Below are 21865 nucleotides of genomic sequence, written 5' to 3' on the forward strand. Positions count from 1 at the left end.
GTGGTGGTAGAGATGTTTGGCTGCATCGTGTGGATAAATGTAATGAGTGTCTTGCAAATTAATGGCATATTTGAGTAGTAATGAAGACTGAAATAAAAGGAAGTTGTAAGAATAGAAAGAGCGCTGTCACACAGCGCTTTTCACTCACGACAACACGAAAAGGGCTGATGATATTAATGTACAATCCGACGGAGAAACAATTTCTAAGTGTTACATGCCCTCAGTCCAAGACATATCAGCTTAAATGCTAAGATTTTTTCAGAGACTAGGGATCGCAGGCCGCCACTTCTTCTCTTACAGCAAGACAGTTACCGTGATGAAAACTGTTTCCAAGGTTTAGACTAGAGTCAACTGAGTCACGCTCTATAGCATCGCTGCAGTTTAATATTTCAGCTACGAAAATAATTTGTCTTTGAGTAAGGAAATAAACAAGAACCTCTTCTACGACGTATAGACGTACGAGTTCTAAGCAGAAAATAACGTTCATTTTCATGTAGCATGGGAAGTAGTGGCATGAGACGAGAAGCCGCTGCATTGACTCAAGCTGTAGGTCTGTGTGCTTAGAGCTACGACAGCGAAAAGGGCACATTCAAAAATCCAGCCAAATGTTCAATCCATTAAGCGGTACAAATTTTAAGACCAAATAACATGAACTGAGGTGTTGCACTTCGAAAGAGGAAAGATAAATGTCCATGTTGATGCAGGTGTGGCCATCTGTTACAACCAAGCAGTACAGAAAAGTGACGAAAAAATAACCGTGAAAACTGGTATACTCGATATCTAAACTGTCGGGAAATTTTCCGCAGATTTCTCGGAGTGTTTTGCACGATATCATGAATTATCAACTAGACCTCTGGTCGTTGTGTTCCAAAAGTCAAGCGGAAAATACTGTGTAGAAGGAATTCGTCAGTTCGTTAAAAGATATGATAACGTATTACGGAAGAATTTGTTTATGTAGAGGAGTAGTACAGTCTCGTTTCAAGATTTTACTAATGAATTTCCTTCATATATTTCAATGTTTTACTTATTTTCAGATAGCTGTAGTGCCTGTTGTGACCTTATATCTCATTGTAGCCCTAGTTTGTAGATTCTGATCACAGATATCGTCTATTACTCTACTGTATAAAGTTCTGAAAGATCAGAATACTGTTAAGACTGAAGCCATACCCGCGTCCGGCCATCCTGATTTAGGTTTTCCGTGATTTCCCTAAATCGCTCCAGGCAAATGCCGGGATGGTTCCTTTAAAAGGGCACGGCCGACTTCCTTCCCCGTCCTTCCCTAATCCGATGAGACCGATGACCTCGCTGTCTGGTCTCCTTCCCCGAAACAACCAACCAACCAACTGAAGCCATATGGGTAAGGTTACTACTAACAGGTTCAGTGAGCCGACTGATGAATTGAACAGTTATTAAGTTATGCTGTTAATTCACTTTTCAGGTACAAGGCTTAAGAACAACAGAATTGCCAGAAGGAACTGGGCTTTAGACTTGCTCAAAGTTCGTTTAAATACAGTGGGTCCAAAATAGACTATGTACCACCGATGAGAATACAAACAAACCTTCACCGAGCGAGGTGGCGTAGTGGTTAGCACACTGGACTCCCATACGGGAGGACGACGGTTCAATCCCACTTCCGGCCATCCTGATTTAGGTTTTCTGTGATTTCCCTAAATCGCTCCAGGCAAATACCGGGATGGTTCCTTTGAAAGGCGACGGCCGACTTCCTTCCTCATCCTTTCCTAATCCAATGAGACCGATAACCTCACTGTCTGGTCTTCTCCTCCAAACAACCCAACTCAACAAATGAACCTTCATGAAAATTCAGTATGTATCCTCACACGCCTGCTGTCAAAACACAACGGTACTATCTATGTATACGTCATTTCAAGTTGTCTGTAGAGCTACATATTTCGTAACTTGTAGGTAGCAGTTTCATTACGAACGTACGCGATCATGTCGTTATCGACGTTGATGTTGATGGGCCCAGCAACCTCCAGCGGGTCCAGTGTTCTGTTACCAAGGAGTGCCATGGGTTCCCGCATCATCTGCTTCAGCTGCTCCAGGAATGCCTCGATCTGCTCTTCGTAGGCCATGGGGGTCAGTTCCGCGTCGCGGCGCACAATACCTGAAACGGAAGCCTGTTACTCCACTGGTTTCCAAGGAAATCAAAAATGTTTTCTCAATTTCTTCTCAATAAATTAGACTTATCTCTCATAGTCTGATAATGTGAGGTATATGGTGCACACTTAAGCGACATGAGCGTATTTGAACTTAACAATAATCCAGCCGAACAGTGGTAGGTGAAAAGTGTGACTGATGGTATCAAAATTATGTAAATACGGGACTTATTGGCGAATTTCGCTAGTGAATTTTTCTCGGGTTAGCACGTGAGTGGCAGTATTGCAATGAAGCAACGTTTCAACGAGTTTCGTACTCATCTTTAAAAGAAATATCGCTTTCCTGTGAAACGGAGATATCACATTCTACACTCTCTTGAGGACGATGACTGGAAAGCTGGTTGAAACGGCGCTTTAGGACAATGCTGCTACTCGGCTTCAGATTCCACGGATTCCCGTCACTGTTTCTGAAGATTACGAATAGAAAATGTACAGAAAGGTTTGAGATAAAGCTTCCACACAGATGAAAATCAAATGTTTCATCACTGATATTTTCCTATAAAGCAGGCAATGTTACAAAGAAGAAAATCATATACATAATACAGTGCAGCGTCAAGACGCAAAAACAAGAATCGAGAAGGCGAGTCTCTTGTGAATCAGTACCACATTTTCACTTCGTAGATGTATGTATTTCAAATAATTTGAAATGAAACTTGAGACCTGAAACTTAAACACTGTGTTTACTGTCAGTCCAACGAAATGGAACATGAGAAAATGTTTATTATTACAAGTTTTGGCTATTTGCATATTCTGCAAGTACTAAGACAATGCATATCTCAATTCAACCACGCAGCCAATAGGCTATCGGCGTTTGAAGCATTTATGTAAAGCGGAAAACTGACAAAACTGAAGCCAAAAGGAAGCTGACTTATACATCTCACAGTTGCCGTTTCATAATAAAGATATCTGAACTTCGGTTGCTTTCAATATGTGCACAAATTCATACTCATTCACCACACAAAACTCACTGCCTGACCAAAGGGTTAGCGTTGTGCATTTACCCGCATCTATTATCGACAGCTGTTCAGAATTAATTCTAAACTCTCGACATGGTGTTAAAACATAGTTAGAAATTATACAAGTTCATTACTAGCATCGAAGTTAGTACTACTTAGTAATTTTCTCAACACTTCTTAACATGGACGTGCAAACCAAAGTGTTCAGCTTGGTTTACACCGGAGCGAATAGAAGCGGACACAAGAAACGAGTATGCACCGAATATTCGCTAGTGTTCACTACCGTGGTCTAGAGGTAGCGTCTTGGTTAATAATTCTGATTAATAAACAGCATTTGGTGGCCGAAGACTTCCGGCATAAGAAGTGACCCTCGTTCTATCAACGGTCTTGTCAAGGAGGGCGGAGGAGGAGACAGAAGTTCAGGGGACTCTGTTGACCTTGGGTTGGGAAACTGTCCCTAAACGCGGAAGAATCAGCAATGATCAACGGCATGAAGATGCAGAAGGCAATGGAAATCACTACATTAAAGATACAGGTGGCCTATAATTGAAAAAGTGTCATGATGACATCTCCGTTGGCTAAAGATTCCGAAAAAGTCTCCCTTTCGGATCTCCGGAAGGGGACTGCCAAGAGGGAGGTGACCACGAGAAAAAAATTGAATTATCAACGAAAGGACAACGTTCTACGAGTCGGGGCATAGAATGTCAGAAGCTCGAATGTGACAGGGAAGCTAGAAAATCTGAAAAGCGAAATGCAACGGCTCTATCTAGATATGGCATGGGTCAGTGAAGTTAAATGGAAAGAAGAAATTGATTTCTGGTCAGATGAGTGTAGGCTAATATCAACACGAGCAGAAAATGGTGTAACAGTGTAGGATTCATTACGAATACGAAGGTAGGCCAGAGAGTGTTTTAGAGTGAAAAGTTCATGATACAGTTTTTCTTTTCAGAATCGACAGCAAACCAATACGGACAACGATAGTCGAGGTATGAATTCCGGCACCGCAAGATGAAGACGAACAGATAGGCAAAGTATATGAGAATATTGAAAGGATAATACAGTACATAAAGGGAGATGAAAATCTAATAGTCATGGGACACTGGTATGCAGTTGTAGGGGAAAGAATAGAAGGAAAGGTACAGGAGAGTACGGGTTTGGGACAAGAAATGAGAGATGAGAAAGACTAATTGAGTTCTGTAATATTTTTCAGCTAGTAATAGCGAATATTGTGTTCAAGAATCACAAGAGGAGGAGATATACTTGGAAAAGACCCGTTGATACGAGATTCCAGTTAGAATTCGAAAAAGAAATGAATGTCGGAAGGACTGACTCAGCATACCGGAAAGTCAAAACAGTCTTCGGTGACACAAAAAGCAGGGGTGGTAACATTAAGAGTGCAAAGGAAATTCCACTGTTAAATGTAGAGGAGAGAGGGGATAGATGGAAAGAGTACATTGAAGTCCTCTAAGAGGGTGGAGATTTGTCGTATGTGATAGAACAAGAAACAGGGTTCGATTTAGAAGAGATACGGGATCCAGTATTAGAATCAGAATTTAAGAGAGCTTTGGAGGACTTAAGATCTAATGAGGCAGAAGGGATAGATAACATGCCATTATAACTTCTAAAATCATTGGGAGAAATGGCAACGGAACGTCTATTTACGTTGGTGTGTAGAATGTATGTATATACCACCTGACTCGGAAAAACATCATGCACACAATTCCGAAGACTGAAAGAGTTGAAAAGAGCGAGAATTACCGCACAATCAACTTAACAGCTCATGCAACCAAGTTGCTGACCGCAATGATGTACAAAAGAATGGAAAAGGAATTTGAGGAAGTGCTCGATGACGACCAGTTTGGTTTTAGAAAAGGCAAAGGCAGGAGAGAGGCAATTCTGGCGTTGCGGTTGATAATAATGGAAGAAAGACTAAAGAAAAATTAAGACACGTTCATAGGATTTCTCGACCTGGAAAAAGCGTTCGAGAACGTAAAATGGTGCAAGATGTTCGAAATTATGAGAAAAATAGGGGTAAGCTATAGGGACAAACGGGTAATATACAATATGTACAAGAGCGAAGGGGGTATAATAAGGGTGGACGATCAAGAACGAAGCGCTCGGATTAAAATGTGTGTAAGACAGGGATGTAGTCTTTCCCCACTATTGTTCAATCTGTACATCGTAGAAGCAATTATGGAAGTTCAATAAAGCTTCAGGACTGAAATGAAAATTCAAAGTGAAAGGATGTCAATGATACTATTCGCTGATGATATTGCTGTCCTGAGTGAAAGTGAAGGAGAATTACATATCTGAATGGAATGAATCAAATTAGTACACGATATGGTCTGAGAGTAAGTCGAAGAAACACTGAAGTAATAAGAAGTAGCAGAAATGAGAACAGCGAGGAACTTAACATCAGGATTGATGGTCACGAAATATATGAAGTTAAGGAATTCTGCTATCTAGGCAGCTAAATAACCAATGACGGACGAAGCAAGGAGAACATCAAAAGCAGGCTAACCTGGCAAAAAGGGCATTTCTGGTCAAGGGAATTCTACTAGTAGTCCTTAATTTGAGGAAGAAATTTCTTAGATTGTACGTCTGGAGCACAGCATTGTGTGGTAGTGAAACACGAACTGTGGGAAAACCGGAACACAAGAGTATCGAAGCATTTGATATGTAGTGCTACAGGCGAATGTTTAAAATTAAGTGGATTGATAACGGAAAGAATGAGGAGGTTCAGCGCAGAATCGGAGAGGAAAGGAATGTATGGAAAACACTGACAAGGAGAAGGGACAGAATGTTAGGACATCTGTTAAGGGGGGTAGGACGTCAAACGGGCCGTTTGGAGCAGGAGAGGTGCCACAGGACATTTTAATTTCCACTGTCTATACTTTTACAAATAAATTCATAAAACTTTGTCAGCATGACCAGGAAGGATTCAGAATTCACGCTCATTGCAGTGGAAGTTCGAAAACATAACGAAGTAATTTTTTTACATGTGAAATTTCATCATTTTTTTCACTTACTAATGGCAGCATTTGTTGCTATAGGTACACTTTTCTTCATAAACAAGAGAGTTGGCTCGATGAATTTTGCACAGCATACAAACCATACTTAAAGGTGTGTGAAACTCTAGAATATTCCAAATCTATTAAAAACCGTGTTAAAAATTGAGGTAATTAACTACAAAATTTGTGTTTTTTCTAAACATGAAGTTTAAAATACAACAGATCATTCGCTTTTTCATAAATTAAATAAATTCTAGAGTTTCATACACCTGTATGTACGCTGTGCAAAATTCATGGAAGAATCTCTCTAACTTATGAAGAAAAGTGTACCCATAGCAACAAATGCAGCCATTAGTAAGTGAAAAAAAATGATGAAATTTCACACGTAAAAAAAATTATTTTGTTATGTTTTCGAACTTCCACTGCAATGGTTGTGAATCCTGAATCCTTCGTGGTGATGCTGACAAAGTTTTATGAATTTATTTGTAAAAGTATAGACACTGGAAATTAAAATGTCCTGTGATGCCTCTCCTGCTCCAAGTCGGCCCGTTTGACGTCCTACCACCCTTAAGGCATCGGGGAACGAGTTCCACGGTATTGGAGGGAGCTGTAGAGGGCAAAATCTGTAGAGGAAGACAGAGATTGGAATACATACAGCAAATAATTGAGGACGTAGGTGGCAGGTGCTACTCTGAGATGAAGAGGTTGACACAAGAGAGGTATTCTTGGCGGTCCGCATCAAACCAGTCAGAAGACTGATAACCATCCTCCCCCCCCCCCCCCACCCCCCATGTTAGTGCAGTTTGTGAGCGGGTACCTGTGTGATGGCCGTTGCTCCTCGCGGCACGCAGCTTGCTGACAGCGGCCTTCACTTTGCTCAGCCTGTCTTCGTCTATGTGGCCGGCCTGGGCGGCCGCAACCGCCAGCAGCAACATCACGAACGACAGCTTCCACATCTTGGCGCCGCTGCAGACAACGAAGAACACGGTGAATGAAGAAATATTGGTAGCAGCAGTGTTTGTAAAAAGCAGCAGAAGATATTGAAAGAGATAAAAAGTTAAATTAGCAGCAAGGAATCGTAGTTGCGTTATTCTGTTGGTCAGATCAAAAATGTTCAAATGGTTGTGAAATCTTATGGGACTTAACTGCTGAGGTTATCAGTCCCTAAGCCTACACACTACTTAACCTAAATTATCCTAAGGACAAACACACGGCGTGCGAACATTTGCCATGCTGGACATTTGCCACACCGGACATTTGCCACGATTTTACCTGCTCCGAAGGGTTGGGTCCCTTGCCTCCCCCTCCTCCTCCTCCTATATTATGTTTGCAGCTGTTCTCATTTTGAATTCTGGAATATTTACTTCGTGTTCTTTGGTGAAGGAATTTCAAAAAACTGCATTTAGTAACTCCACTTTAGTGGCACTGTCATCGGTAACATTACCGTCGATGTCGCGTAGTAAAGGTACTTACTGAGCCTTTCCGCTGGTTTACTTAACGTAGGACCAGAATCTCTTTGAATTATCCGCCGCATTTCTAGAGAGAGCTTCGTTGTGGAAATTATGAAATGCATGTCGCATTGAAATCGGCACCAAATTCCAAGCCTCACTAAAATTCGCCAGTCTTGGAGATTTTGCGTTCGTCTAAATTATACGTGCCTTTTTCTGTGCTCCAGCAGCAGCTTTCTGTCATGTTTTGTGTACCATGGGGGATCAGTTCCGTCTCTTATTAATTTATTTGGTATGAATATCTCGAGTGCTGTTGATACTATTTCTTTGAACTTAAACCACATATGGTCTTCACTTACATAGTTTGGAAGGATTGGAGACTGTCTCTTAGAAAGACGTCAACCGAATTTTTAGCTGCTTTTATAAATAGATATATTTCGCGTTTAGTTTTGGTGAATGTCTTTGTTACGGAATTGAGCCTCGCTACGACTGTGTGTTCACTAATCCCTATATGCGTCGTGATGCTGAGGATTATTTGTGGCTAAGAGGTCAAGTGTGTTTTCGTAACCATTTACAATTTGAATGGCCTCGTGAACTAATTGTTCAAAATAATTTTAAAAAAGCACTTATAACAATTACGGAAGTTGTTGTCCATCTAAAATAGGGTCTGAAAATGTATTTTTGTCAACATACTGAAGGTAGATCGAAGTCACTACCTACTATAATTGTATGAGTAGGGTACCTATTTGTGATGAGACTCAAGTTTTCTTTGAACTGTTCAGCAACTGTTTCATCTGAGACCGGGGGTCGTTAAAAGGAGCCAGTTATTAATTTATTCCGGTTGTCGAATATAACCGCTGCCCATACTAAGTCACAGGAACTATCTGCTTCAATGTCGCTTGTGAGCTGGAACACACATTACATTATTTTTCCTTAAGTTGTACTTTTTGTTTCTGTTGTACTGCAGATCATTAAAATTACGGCTTTTCCCTCAAAAACCTAGGATGCTTTCTCTGTGACCCTGGTTAGCAGAGCTAAACAATATAGAACAACAACCTACGTTACAAGCATTGCATTCTGTATTACTTCATTTCCTTATTTCTAACATTTTAAGATTGTACGTCGACTTTAAATGACATGTCAATCATAGATGTTCTTATCTCTATATAGTGAACGTATTTTCAGTCATGGTTTGAACATTGTCCCGCTACACTTTATTAACTAATGTTTCGCCGCAAGGGATATCGGATTTTAGAGAGTAAATTAATATGGAATATGTCGTTCTTCTTTTCAAACATTCACATACCCATTTCTTCGTTCCTTATTGTCTTTTGGGCATCCGGTTGTACTAATTAAAGTAGGCACAAATACAGAGATCAAAAAGAAATATTAGCGTACATTCGCATTTTCTTTACATCGTTCTTTCTTGTTGCTCCCATGGCGATGGACTGTTTCTATCGCAATGAGTAAGCGTGAAAGGAAGCTACCGTACAGACAGAGGGATCTGTATTTGTACTTGGCAGAACTAATTACACAGTGACATAACCGTTGGTATTGCTTTCGTTTCCCAAAAGTTATAAATATTTCGATTTCGGGAAAGAAGCTCTCTATTTCGCCAAGATGTCGAAGAAGGAGGTCCCTTGCGTACTGGTTGTATCGAGTAAGATGTGCAGACGGCGGCTGGAAAGCGAACAGAAGAAGTTCGAGGAAGGGCGTCCCTTACCTGAGGGATCGCTGCTCAAGCTACCTGGCGAAGGGGCAAGTGTGACAAATGTGCGGCGTGGCAAATGTCCGGCATTCCAAACACACACACCCATGCCCGAGGGAGGACTCGAACCTCCGCCGGGACCAGCCGCACAGTCCATGACTGCAGCGCCCTAGACCGCTCGGCTGATCCCACGCGGCTCTGTTGGTCAGGTGTTGGCGCATGATATGAAGTGTCTTCATAAAATAACCCGAATATTTGTTATTCGGAAAGAATTTTATTTATTTATAATATAAAATTAAGTCAGCTTCTTTTCCAATCCACGAAACACTTCAGGAAGTCGATCGCTGTGATAACTTTCAGCTCTCTCGACAATTTCTTTTCTGTCTGTTGTGTGTTTGTAAGACGACGGCCTTTATTTTTGGAAACATAAACAAAGTCGCTTGGGGGTCATGTCTGGCGAAGATGAAATCTGGGACACCGTTACAGTATTATGCGCAAGTGCATTACCGTGCTTCATAAGCTTCAAATTGTTTCGCGGATTGCCTTACGAAAACGACGTTCAACTTGTAAGGAAAGCCCATTAGTCGTTGGATCTTACGGCACGAACTCAAGGTGCGCTGCACCGTTAAAATCGAAGAAAACAGAGTATAGCCTCCACATCTGACTGCTCCGATGGAGCTTTCAGTGGTCTTGACTGCCTAAAATGCTTTCACTGTGACGATTAAGGCTTTGTTTCCGTGAAATATCAGTAAACTCTTGTTTCGTAACCTCTTATAATGCGTTTCAGAAGTTCTGCGTCGCTGACTTTTTGTAGCAATTCCTTTCTTCGAAATTCGACAATGTATGATAAATTTTGTCGTCACAGTGTCACACCCACAACAACCAGACACTTTTTTTTTCACTTTTTCCACTAGTTCATCGCTTGGGTGTGTGACGGTGCGCCCAGGGTCTCTTCATCTTCAACGTTTCAACGGCTGTTTCCGCAGCGCTTATGCCACTTGTAAGCCCTTATTTTATTCACTACACACTCAACAAAATCTGTATTTAACATTTGTAAAACCCTGTTTCACGTTATTCTGTTCTAACAGAAAAAATAAAGCAAATTCACTGACCTATTTATGCACAAAATAAACAATCGCCGATACTACAGCAACACTAGTATCCATTTTGACAGCAGACAACAGACTAAATATCAGATATGGCTAACACTATAAAGTTAATTTTCAGATAAATTTAGCGACACAACAAAGAGATAAATCACGCGAAGTCGACTAATAAACAAGCGAAATCATAAATTTTCCGTAACGTTGAGAACGCACCTCTTGCAGCAGAAAATACTGTGTGCAATACGATTATTTTCTTACACTACCTCATTTCTACATCTACATCTACATCCATACTCCGCAAGCCACCTGACGGTGTGTGGCGGAGGGTTCCTTGAGTACCTATATCGGTTCTACCTTGTATGCTTGGATAAAATGATTAAAATCTTTTCCTGCGACCTGAACTATTTCAGCTGAAGTGTTAGGTTGTCTAGACTGATGCTGGGCGTCGTAATGTTTGGATGAAAACAATTGATGTTGAGGTTTATCGACCAACTCACGACGACATTAGAGACGGCGCACAAACTAGGACTGGCGAAGGATGGAGAAGAGAATCGGCCGTGCCCTTTCGAAAAGAAACCGTCCAGACATCTGGGTTACGCGGTTCAGGGAAACCATCGGGTTTCTAGCTCTGGAGGGCTGGGCGGCGATGTGGACCGTCGGCTTACCGAATGCGAGTCCATTGCCCTACCATAATCGCACGTAATTTTAGTGTATCAAGTCGTAACGACGTACTTAAGATGTTCACATGGACACCGATCAAGTTACTGCAGCCGAAATTCACTTGAGGATGAAGTATTGCGCGTCACACCCATCTACAATGTTAATAAACTATACTGTGTCTCGATAAAATGGCCAGTCCTTTATTTCAGTCTTTAAATTTAGTGTTGATATGATAGTCCGGCTTTCAAAGTGCTCACTATCTGATCAATATCATCTGAACACTTATTACAGGAAGTTAATATGAGGTGTCTGCACCATTCGCCTTTATGACAAGTTGGACGCTGACGGTGAGGATGTGCGGAGGGGGCGAGAATTTTAGAGAGGTATTTGAATGTCTGTGGAGGAATGTCAGCCCATTCTTCATCAAGAGTCGAAACTAGAGAAGGTATTTTATTTATTTATTTATTGTTCCGTGGGACCAAATAAGGAGAAGTCTCCATGGTCATGGAACGAGTCAATACATGAAATTATAACACGATAGTAGAAAGAGATAAAATGAAATATAAGAAACATATTCAGGCGACAAATCGTAAGTTTAAATAAAGAAAATCAACAATGTAACACTGGAATTTGCTTAATTTTTTAGCTCTTCCAGGAGGTCCTCAAGAGAATAGAAGGAGTGAGCCATGAGGAAACTCTTCAGCTTAGACTTAAAAGCATTTGGGCTACTGCTAAGATTTTTGAGTTCCTGTGGTAGCTTATTGAAAATGGATGCAGCAGAATACTGCACTTCTTTCTGCACAAGAGTCAAGGAAGTGCATTCCACATGCAGATTTGATTTCTGCCTAGTATTAACTGAGTGAAAGCTGCTAACTCTTGTGAATAAGCTAATATTGCTAACAACAAACGACATAAAAGAAAATATATACTGTGAGGGCAATGTCAGAATTACCAGCCTATTGAATAGGGGTCGACAAGAGGTTCTTGAACTTACACCACGTATAGCTCGAACAGCCCGTTTTTGAGCCAAAAATACCGTTTTTGAATCAGAAGAATTACCCCAAAAAAAATACCATACGACATAAGCGTATGAAAATATGCGAAGTAGACTACTTTTCGTGTTGAACTGTCACTTATTTCAGATGCTGTTCTAATGGTAAATACAGCAGCATTTAGTTTCTGAACAAGATTCTGAACGTGGGCTTTCCACGACAGCTTACTACCTATCCGAACGCCTAGGAACTTGAACTGTTCCGTCTCGCTTATAATATGCCCATTCTGTCTGAGCAAAATATCGGTTCTTGTTGAATTGTGAGGTAGAAACTGTAAAAACTAAGTCTTACTGTGATTTAGCATCAAATTATTTTCCACAAGCCACGAACTTATTTCAAAATGGTTCAAATGGCTCTGAGCACTATGGGACTCAACTGCTGAGGTCATTAGTCCTCTAGAACTTAGAACTAGTTAAACCTAACTAACCTAAGGACATGACAAACATCCATGCCCGAGGCAGGATTCGAACCTGCGACCGTAGCGGTCTTGCGGTTCCAGACTGCAGCGCCTTTAACCGCACGGCCACTTCGGCCGGCTGAACTTATTTCATGAACTACATTATTTGATACTGTTTCAATATCGCACACAAGATCCTTCACTACCAAGCTGGTGTCATCAGCAAACAGAAATATTTTTGAATCACCTGTGATACTAGAAGGCATATCACTTATATAAATAAGAAACAGCAGCGGCCCCAGCACCGACCCTTGGGGAACGCCCCACTTAACAGTGCCCCATTGGGACTGAACATCACTACCACTCTCAATATTGCGGAGAATTACCTTCTGCTTTCTGTTCTTAAAGTAAGAGGCAAACCAATTGCAAGCTTCTCCACTTACTCCATAATGGTCCAACTTCTGCAGTAATATTTTGTGGTCAACACAGTCAAAAGCCTTCGTTAAATCAAAGAAAACACCTAGCGTTCGCAACCTTTTATTTAATCCGTCCAAAACCTCACAGAGAAAAGAGAATATAGCATTTTCAGTTGTTAAACCATTTCTAAAACCAAACTGTACATTTGACAGAAAATTATGTGAACTTACGTGCTCCAGTAACCTTGTATATACAACCTTCTCGATAACTTTACAAACACCGATGGCATAGAAATAGGTCTAAAATTGTCAACGTTATCCCTGTCTCCCTTTTTATAAAGTGGCTTCACTACCGAGTACTTTAATCGGTCAGGAAACCGACCACTCCTAATGGAAAAGTTACAGATATGGCTAAGTACTGGGCTAACACACATAGAACAATACTTCAGTATTCTGCTAGATACCCCGTCATATCCCTGAGACTTCTTGGTCTTTAGTGATCTAATTATTAACTAAATCTCCCTCTTGTCAGTATCATGGAGGAGCATTTCAGGTAACAGTCTCGGAACATCTTTTTCTAAGAGCGCTATATGATTCCCTGTTGGGACTAGGTGAACGCTGCAGTTTGGAGTGAACTCATAATAAAGATGTTCCGTTAGGTTCAGGTTGTGACTCTTGGCAGGTCAGTTCGTTTCTCGAATGTTTTTGTCCACAGACCACTGCCTGACGGACACTACTTTACGACGGCGTGCACTGTCATCGTGTTACACACAGCCATCGCCTCTGAATCGTTTCTCTACTGTACGCAGTACACAATGCCACAAAACGTGTTAATGTCCTTCTACGTTTACAGTTTTCATAAGCGCGATAAGGGAACATGTTTCCAGTCATTAAGTGCGATAAGGGAACGTGTTTGTCAGTCATTAGCTGTCCAATAGCGTCACTCTACACACCACCTCAAGCGTAACTTAGCGTTCACTACAGAAATGTGTGGCCTGTGAAGAGCTGCTCGATCACTGTACCCCACTCTGTCTAACTCCCACGCCACCATCATTGTGGTAGCAGGTCTGCTGGAAGCACTTTGTAGCTTGGAACACACGAGCGATCTCTTCCGCAGATTTCTAGCATTTTTTACAAACATCTTCTTCAGTGCCCGATGGTCCCTCTCCATCACTAGGTAAGGTCTCCCTGGTGATGGATTAGTTATCGTTATCAGTTAGTGTTTCACCTTCAAAATCACGTCAGCCGACAGTCAACATGAGCTGCTTTAGAAGTATTGAAATGTCACTGGTATATTTGTTACTTCCTTGACATCATCCAGTGACTAATCCAGCTGAGTTCTCTTGACTGTCCCATTCTCCTGTTACTGCTTCTCTACTCCCCGCCTCCTGTTACACTGGCGCTTCCGCCTCGAATGGCATTTTGTAGGCAATTCCGCCAACTACGTAAATAATGTATACGGACTAGTAGAGCTCTCACTAGTGTCAGATGATGCACTAAATACATAAAATAGTGTACAGAAAGAGAACGCTGCTCTAGTTATACATAATGTGATTGTCGTGCGTGTGAGGTGACTGCAAAATCTTAAATAGTTGTACTGTCCATCAGTGATAGTTTGATCCATGTCGGGCTATTACACTACTGGCCATGAAAATTGCTACACCGAGAAGAAATGCAGATGATAAGCGGGTATTCATTGGACAAACTAGAACTGACTTGTGATTACATTTTCGCGCAGTTTGGGTGCATAGATCCTGAGAAATCAGAACCAAGAACAACCACGTCTGGCCGTAATAACGGCCTTGATACGCCTGGGCATTGAGTCAAACAGAGCTTGGATGGCGTGTACAGGTGTAGCTACCCATGCAGCTTCAACACGATACAACAGTTCATCAAGAGTAGTGACTGGCGTATTGTGACGAGCCAGTCGGTCGGCCACCATTGACCAGACGTTTTCAATTGGTGAGAGTTCTGGAGAATGTGTTGACCAGGACAGCAGTCGAACATTTTCTGTATCCAGAAATGCCCATACAGGATCTGCAACATGCGGTCGTGCATTATCCTGCTGAAATGCAGCGTTTCGCAGGGATCGGATGAAGGGTAGAGCCATGGGTCGTAACACATTTGAAACGTAACGTCGGCTGTTCAAAGTGCCGTCAATACGAACAAGAGGTGACCGAGATGTGTAACCAGTGGCACCCCATACCATCACGCCGGGTGTTACCCCAGTATGGCGATGACGAATACACGGTTCCAATGTGCGTTCATCGCGATGTCACCAAACACGGGTGCGACCATCATGATGCTGTAAACAGAACCTGGATTCATCCGAAAAAATGTAGTTTTGCCATTAGTGCACCCAGGTTCGTCGTTGAGTACACCATCGCAGGCGCTCCTTTCTGTGATGCAGTGTCAAGGGCAACTGCAGCCATGGTCTCCGAGATGATAGTCCATGCTGCTGCAAACTTAGTCGAACTGTTCGTGCAGATGGTTGTTGTCTTGCAAACGTCCCCATCTGTTGACTCAGGCCGCACGATCCGTTACAGCCATGCGGATAAGATGCCTGTCATCTCGACTGCTAATGATACGAGGCCGTTGGGATCCAGCACGGCGTTCCGTATTTCCCTCCCGAACCCACCGATTCCATATTCTGCTAACAATCATTGGATCTCGACCAGCGCGAGCAGCAATGTCGCGATACGATAAACGATGGGAGCATCAACCGACAGCCTGCAATAACTGCAAATCGAGTGGTGGTGAGATGGGCTCAGTTAAAGTGTGTGACATGAAGAATAGGCACAGGATCTTCCAGAACAAAAGATTACACCGCGAAAATATTAGAGACGTTGGACTGGCTCCGACGAATGGACGGATGGTAACAGTTGAAATCCGGGCAGAAGCTACAGGCAGAGTGTTACCACAAACTGTCAAGAAGAGATTACTCGGCTTGCCATGCATTGTTTAGCACTGAAAGCATGTCGTTGACAACATAGAAGTGAGTGGAGTAGAGTCACTTGGGATAGCGAGTGACGTTCTGTTGTATCTCGCGACGAGTCCCACTTCTGTTTGTTGTAGTCAAATCTATCCCAACCTGTCTGTAGATGAAGTGGTGAAAGATCACAGGGAGCAACAATTCTGAGTGATACATACTGGGTGGCTATAATAAAAATGACGGTGTTTCGAGTGCTGCAGCGAGGGCAGTATACATTGTAGGACGCTGAAACGTTATAGGTATATTCATTAACTGGTGCACTCGCGAAGTATGCAAAAAAAAAAGTTTCACTTTTTGCCCCCAGGCGAAAATCTGAAGCTGTAACCAGTCAGAATGAAAAATGTTTCCAAATTTGACGTCACTATGTTGTTTGTCGCTTGGCAATACCTGTTGATTTCTTCTATGAAGCGACTGTTGGCGTAAGGGGTTAAGAGGGATGGAGGTTTCCGTTCCAAACGCAATAAGTATTGAGAAGAAAGACCGTACACTGCTCATAGAGTTGTCTCGTCAGAACGGCAGCAATAACAGCGCTGTATTGTTGAAATATCGCCGACAGCCACAGCTGCAAAGAGGCCTTATGTGAATAAAGGGGCTAAAGAATACGATCAAGAAATTTAAAGAAACAAGTAAGTTAGGTGGTGCAACATAGGGAGGGAGGCGGCCCATTCCCATAGTATTTGTTGATGAAGTTGCTGTAGCTATAGCCGACGGTGAAGCACATCAAAAAAATTCTACAGCCAGTGCTCGAGCTGTGTCACACGGTCTTCCTCTCCCCTGGTCAATAGTTACAACAAAGATTTTCGGTGCATTTTACACTGATATCCCTAAAAGATACAGAATACCGGTCAAATGCAGCCCCCAGAGAGGATGTGAAGCGTTGGATTTGCCATCCTCTTTTTGACACGCATCGAAATGGATGGCATGCGGCCGGGGAATACTCTTTAATGGAAAGAAACATTTTTCTCAGCACGGTACCGTGAACGCACAGAACTGTCGCATATGGAGCTCTCCGCCAAGTGTTGTACAGGAACATCCACTGCACTCAGCTTATGCGACTGCAAGTGAAGCTCCTTCATTCTCGGTCCGTTTTTCTTTGAGGAGATGTGTTCAGTGACATCAGCACGTTGTAAGGACTCCTTTGCAACAAATGATTCCAGCTCATAAAGAACGCAGTTGTGTCCACATCACTATTTTCATGTAAGATGGGGCGACAGCACATGTCTCTTGCCAAGTGACAGATTTGCTTCTAGAAACTTTCGGTAAAGACACCATCTCTATACAGTTTCAAGATGTGTCGTCTATGAGATCTCCCTACCTGAATTCACGTAACTTCTGGTTGTGGGGATATCTGAGAGATCGTGTCTATCAGGATGTATCCAGATTCTTCCTGCTCTGAAGGATAAATAGGACATCGCTCTGATTACATTCGATGCGCAGCGAGCAACTGTCGACCATGTTGTGTTACAGATGCAGTATGTTGCTGAGTCAGGAGACCATATTGAACACGTGTTGTAACTTGTGACCATAAACTAATGAATACTAACAAACGTCTTTTATTTTTATCATACACTACAAGCGCACTGATTAATGAAGATACCTACTAAGTTTCAGTGTCCTGTGATGTATACAACCCACACTGCAGCTATCGGGACACCATCGGTTCAATTATAATCTCCTGGTACTTTTCCAGCGGGTCAAAGATCACGGCAAGCAACGATTCTCAATGACACATACTCCTCCAGCTCTTAGAATCGAGGTGTGGATATTTATTGGATGTGACAACAGGATTGATTTGATAATTGTTGAGGGCTAAATGAATGCTCATATCCTTCATGACCAGGGTAACAAAGATAAACAAGATATGTAAGTCTGCAGGCTTTCGTGGCCGTTGTCACTGAAGTTAAAATCTTCTGGGTTATTAGGCCGCGTCATGTTTCTTCTAAAATGTCCGACGTTTCGACCCCTCTGCTGGGATCTTCCTCGGGATCTTTTGGTGTCCACTACTGCTACAACAGCCGGCCGCGGTGGTCTCGCGGTTCTAGGCGCGCAGTCCGGAACCGTGTGACTGCTACGGTCGCAGGTTCGAATCCTGCCTCGAGCATGGATGTGTGTGATGTCCTTAGGTTAGTTAGGTTTAAGTAGTTCTAAGTTCTAGGGGACCGATGACCACAGCTGTTAAGTCCCATAGTGCTCAGAGCCATTTGAACAATTTTTTGAACTGCTAGAACACTCAAACATTTTAGAAGAAACATGACACGGCCTAATAACCCAGAAGATTTTAACTCCATAAACAAGATAGTACACTATTGTCTATTACTGGCGACAAATCATTAGAAACTGTACCCATTTGGAGCCACCTAAATTGGAACGATCACATAGCACAAATGTAGGAAAATCAGGTGCCATGCTGGCATTCTTTGGAAGAAAGTTGTACTTCGCGTAACAACCACAACGAAAATATCCGAGAAATTAGAGCTAGTAAGATCATTCTACGCACAATTCCCGCAAGGAACAGGGGGGGGGGGGGGGGGGGAGGGTATCAGTTAGTGGTATCAGACGTACTCTCGGCTACGTGTCGTAAGGTGACTTTTGGGGTATAGATGTAGATACCACATCAAAGTTCACACCACTATCGCTTTAAGGAATTTACGGATTCTTGACTGGTCTCCCACTCTCTTGATAGCTCACCCACTGGGGAGACATACTCTTACACATCAGCCTTCACCCCGTAGTCTTTCTGAAATGACACGGCATGTTCTTCAGCCATGGCAAGAAATTCATGATGCTGATCTTCGGCGGGCGTTTGTTCCCATTCCATAACGAATACAAGAGCGTATTCGTTCTCATAGAGGTCACACACGCCATTGAGATATTGACAGACATCAGTTATGACTGAAATTAAAGTTTAATCATTTAATAAACGTTATGTAATGAACATGAGCACAAAGCGTCCGCCCCTGGTAGCTGAGTGGTCAGCACGACAGAATGTCAAGCCTAAGGTCACGGATTCGAGTCCTGGCTGGGTCGGAGATTATTCTCTGCTCAGGGACCGGGTGTTTTGTTGTCCTAATCATCATAATTCCGTCCCCATCGACGCGCGAGTCGCCGAAGTGGCGTCAAATCGAAAGACTTGCACCCGGCGAACGGTCTACCCGCTGGGAGGTCCTAGTCACACGACATTTATTTAGCACAAATTTGATAAATATCTGACTGGTGCTTCTTGGGGTAACACTCAGTTTCCATCTTTATAATAGTAGAATTGGGAACAAGCCCAAAACCATTTATGTCAGTCCGCCAGGAAACAGTGACGTAGTTTCATCGGTTTGTCTATTCTTGTTAAATGCTGTTATGTAAGACAGTCAAGCAATTGCACCACCGGTATTAAAGTAAAGAGAGTAATTTTCTTCAGTATCAACCGTTTTCTGTACCAGTGACCTGTGTTCCTCAGTGGATTTATTGCGCATCTCCAAATTTGCAGGTGCACTTTCCCATAACAAACGAAAACGCCACTAGACAGAATTACATTCGTTAATGGAAAAAGGGGGACGTTCATGATTTTAGTCCTCTCACTGAGCGGACACGGCTTATAGACGGTCAATACGGGAGGTATTGGTTTGGCATTTAAAACAAGGCCACAATTATAGGAGCAGTAGTCAGTCCAAGTATTGCACTTTTCGTGTTTTCGCGTAAAAATACAGGTCACTTCTGTACACATCTCTGGTTCTTAATTAGATATATCCCGGCGTCATTACTTACACTATTTCGTAAAGCTTCCACCTCTCTGACAGACACCGGTAAGTCGATTGCGAAAGGGGACAGCTTCTTAGAGACAATTGACGTACACTGATTCTTTAAAACAGGCTTATTAAAAATAGTGAGAAACAAAGAAACTTTGCTTGTTTGTTATTTTCCATCAACAATTACTGACGGTGGGCGTTAAGCGCTAATAATAAAAGGATGAATTAGAAACCGGATTCCAGCTGCCGTAGAGCTTACCTGATTTCGTTAATACTCGGAACGCTGAAGGCTGTCGTATTGTCATGTCGGCAAAATATATGGCCGATGATAACAAGCTACACGATAAGCGATAAGCTCTGATTGGGTGGACAAAACACTCAACGCGTAAAATTTCTGGTCTCTGGGGCAAATTCTCCAAGGTTATTGTTATCAGATTCTGTTCATATCAAATTAATGTTCACGGCAACAAACTTTAATGAGTTTTATAACTACACAGTCGTCCTGTTGGAACTATCTGTTGATACAAACGCCTTATTATCTCGTATCGTTACCTTTTGTTTCTCCAACAACGCAGAAAGCAGGTTGTTTGTTAAAAGCGTTTGCTATGATATGGTTGTCCATAGGAGGCTTCTGAAGTGAAGCTGAACTGTTTCCTTGCAATAGCTAGCAATCTTCGGGGAGACACTCGGAACATTGCGCAGCGAGCCAGAATGGACTTCAGTTATTGTGGTCCAAGGAGTCAGTCATGTAAGTGTCGGGAATAGTGTGAGGAAACATACAGCGTTGTCCGGCGTACTGGAGTGGAGTTAGTTTTGCTTTGCCTCTCATAGAGCTGGTTTATGCAATACTCACAGCGCAAGCTACGTGTTTCGCACCACCAATTTTTCCGACGGAAAGTTACCCGTTGTCAGTTTTGGAATGAAAATAAATACCGTTCAGGATTATTTACGAGTGGTTTGCAGTATTTTTAAAACTATCAAAGTAATAAATTGTGTATATTTTTCAACGTTTGAAGTCTACATTCGAAGTAATTCTGTCATATTAAATCATACTTTATGCAGTGACATTAAAGTGTTATATGCTTGTTCTGTTACACCGAATGTGCGGCGCAGTATTGTCTGCAGAGATTATTTACTTTACATTGCTGACAAACCTCACAGAAATTTGTGTGTTGACACTCCTGCTCAGCAATGGCTCAGCGAAGCAGTCACGCAACCAGAATATTTCCAGTGTCTGAGACCTTTCCCTTTTGAATGAAGGTTAATGAATAAAATCTAACTCACTTAGTGTTGCTTTTGCTACCCTGTTTTATGTTAGTTTCACGAATTTAGCCACATTCTACCCTCACGCTATGTTTGTCTATCATGTTTCAAAGCTTCTCGGTAAAATTTTCATGCATGCCGTACTGTTTAACCGTTTCAGACCTGCTAGTGTTATCATTGTCTCCCTACCAAATGTCGGAGCTTCCACTAGTTATGCTTTCTCAAATGTACCATTTCATCAAAGATTACTGATTACTGCCAGCCTTATCGAGTGAGGACTAGCGAGACGTGAGAGTGGAACAAGCAATATGTGCAGATGGGACATGAAATTTAATTGCTTCCTCAGCCATTACTCGTACTCCTCCCAAGTATCGGTTGGTACGATCTGCTGTACAAATAGAAAGGAATTCAAGAGTAATACCCCATCCCCCTCCCCCCTGTGGCTGATTAATAATATTACGGGTGTTGTTAATCGTTGCACCAATAGATAGGAATATTCTGCTCATGTAACATGTCAATGAAATTGTGCTCTGTCTTTTATCATCAGCTGCATTGCTAAAGCGTCTGATATTGTAATGTCACTGGAAGTAGGCCTTATTAAACGTTCACGTATTAAATATTTTATTCGTATTCTAGCACGAATGGAACTCTGCTACACGCTACAGCATCGAAAGTGTTAAATTTATTTGCTTAGTGTGCTAAAAATAAAATGGCTCTGAGCACTATGGGACTCAACTGCTGAGGTCATTAGTCCCCTAGAACTTAGAACTAGTTAAACCTAACTAACCTAAGGACATCACAAACATCCATGCCCGAGGCAGGATTCGAACCTGCGACCGTAGTGGTCTTGCGGTTCCAGACTGCAGCGCCTTTAACCGCACGGCCACTTCGGCCGGCTAGTGTGCTAAAAGTTTAACCCGTTTAGTGCTTCACTCAGAGCAA

General features: G+C 42.3%; 1 protein-coding gene across 1 annotated transcript in view; it reads right to left on the reverse strand.

Annotated features, from left to right (window-relative positions):
- The window catches only part of LOC124595927, a 48375-nt gene extending 28427 nt beyond the window's left edge, over positions 1-19948 (reverse strand). Inside the window, exons 1-3 of the mRNA XM_047134843.1 lie at positions 19920-19948; positions 6962-7110; positions 1948-2125 (exon numbers count right to left, since the gene is read on the reverse strand). Coding sequence (XP_046990799.1) covers positions 1948-2125; positions 6962-7100 — 317 coding nt within the window. The 5' untranslated portion in view covers positions 7101-7110; positions 19920-19948. The remainder of the gene's footprint in view (positions 1-1947; positions 2126-6961; positions 7111-19919) is intronic.
- Between the last annotated feature and the right edge of the window lie 1917 nt (positions 19949-21865).

The sequence above is a fragment of the Schistocerca americana genome, chromosome 2, assembly GCF_021461395.2.
Source record: "Schistocerca americana isolate TAMUIC-IGC-003095 chromosome 2, iqSchAmer2.1, whole genome shotgun sequence".
In the NCBI taxonomy this organism is placed as follows: Eukaryota; Metazoa; Arthropoda; class Insecta; order Orthoptera; family Acrididae; genus Schistocerca; species Schistocerca americana.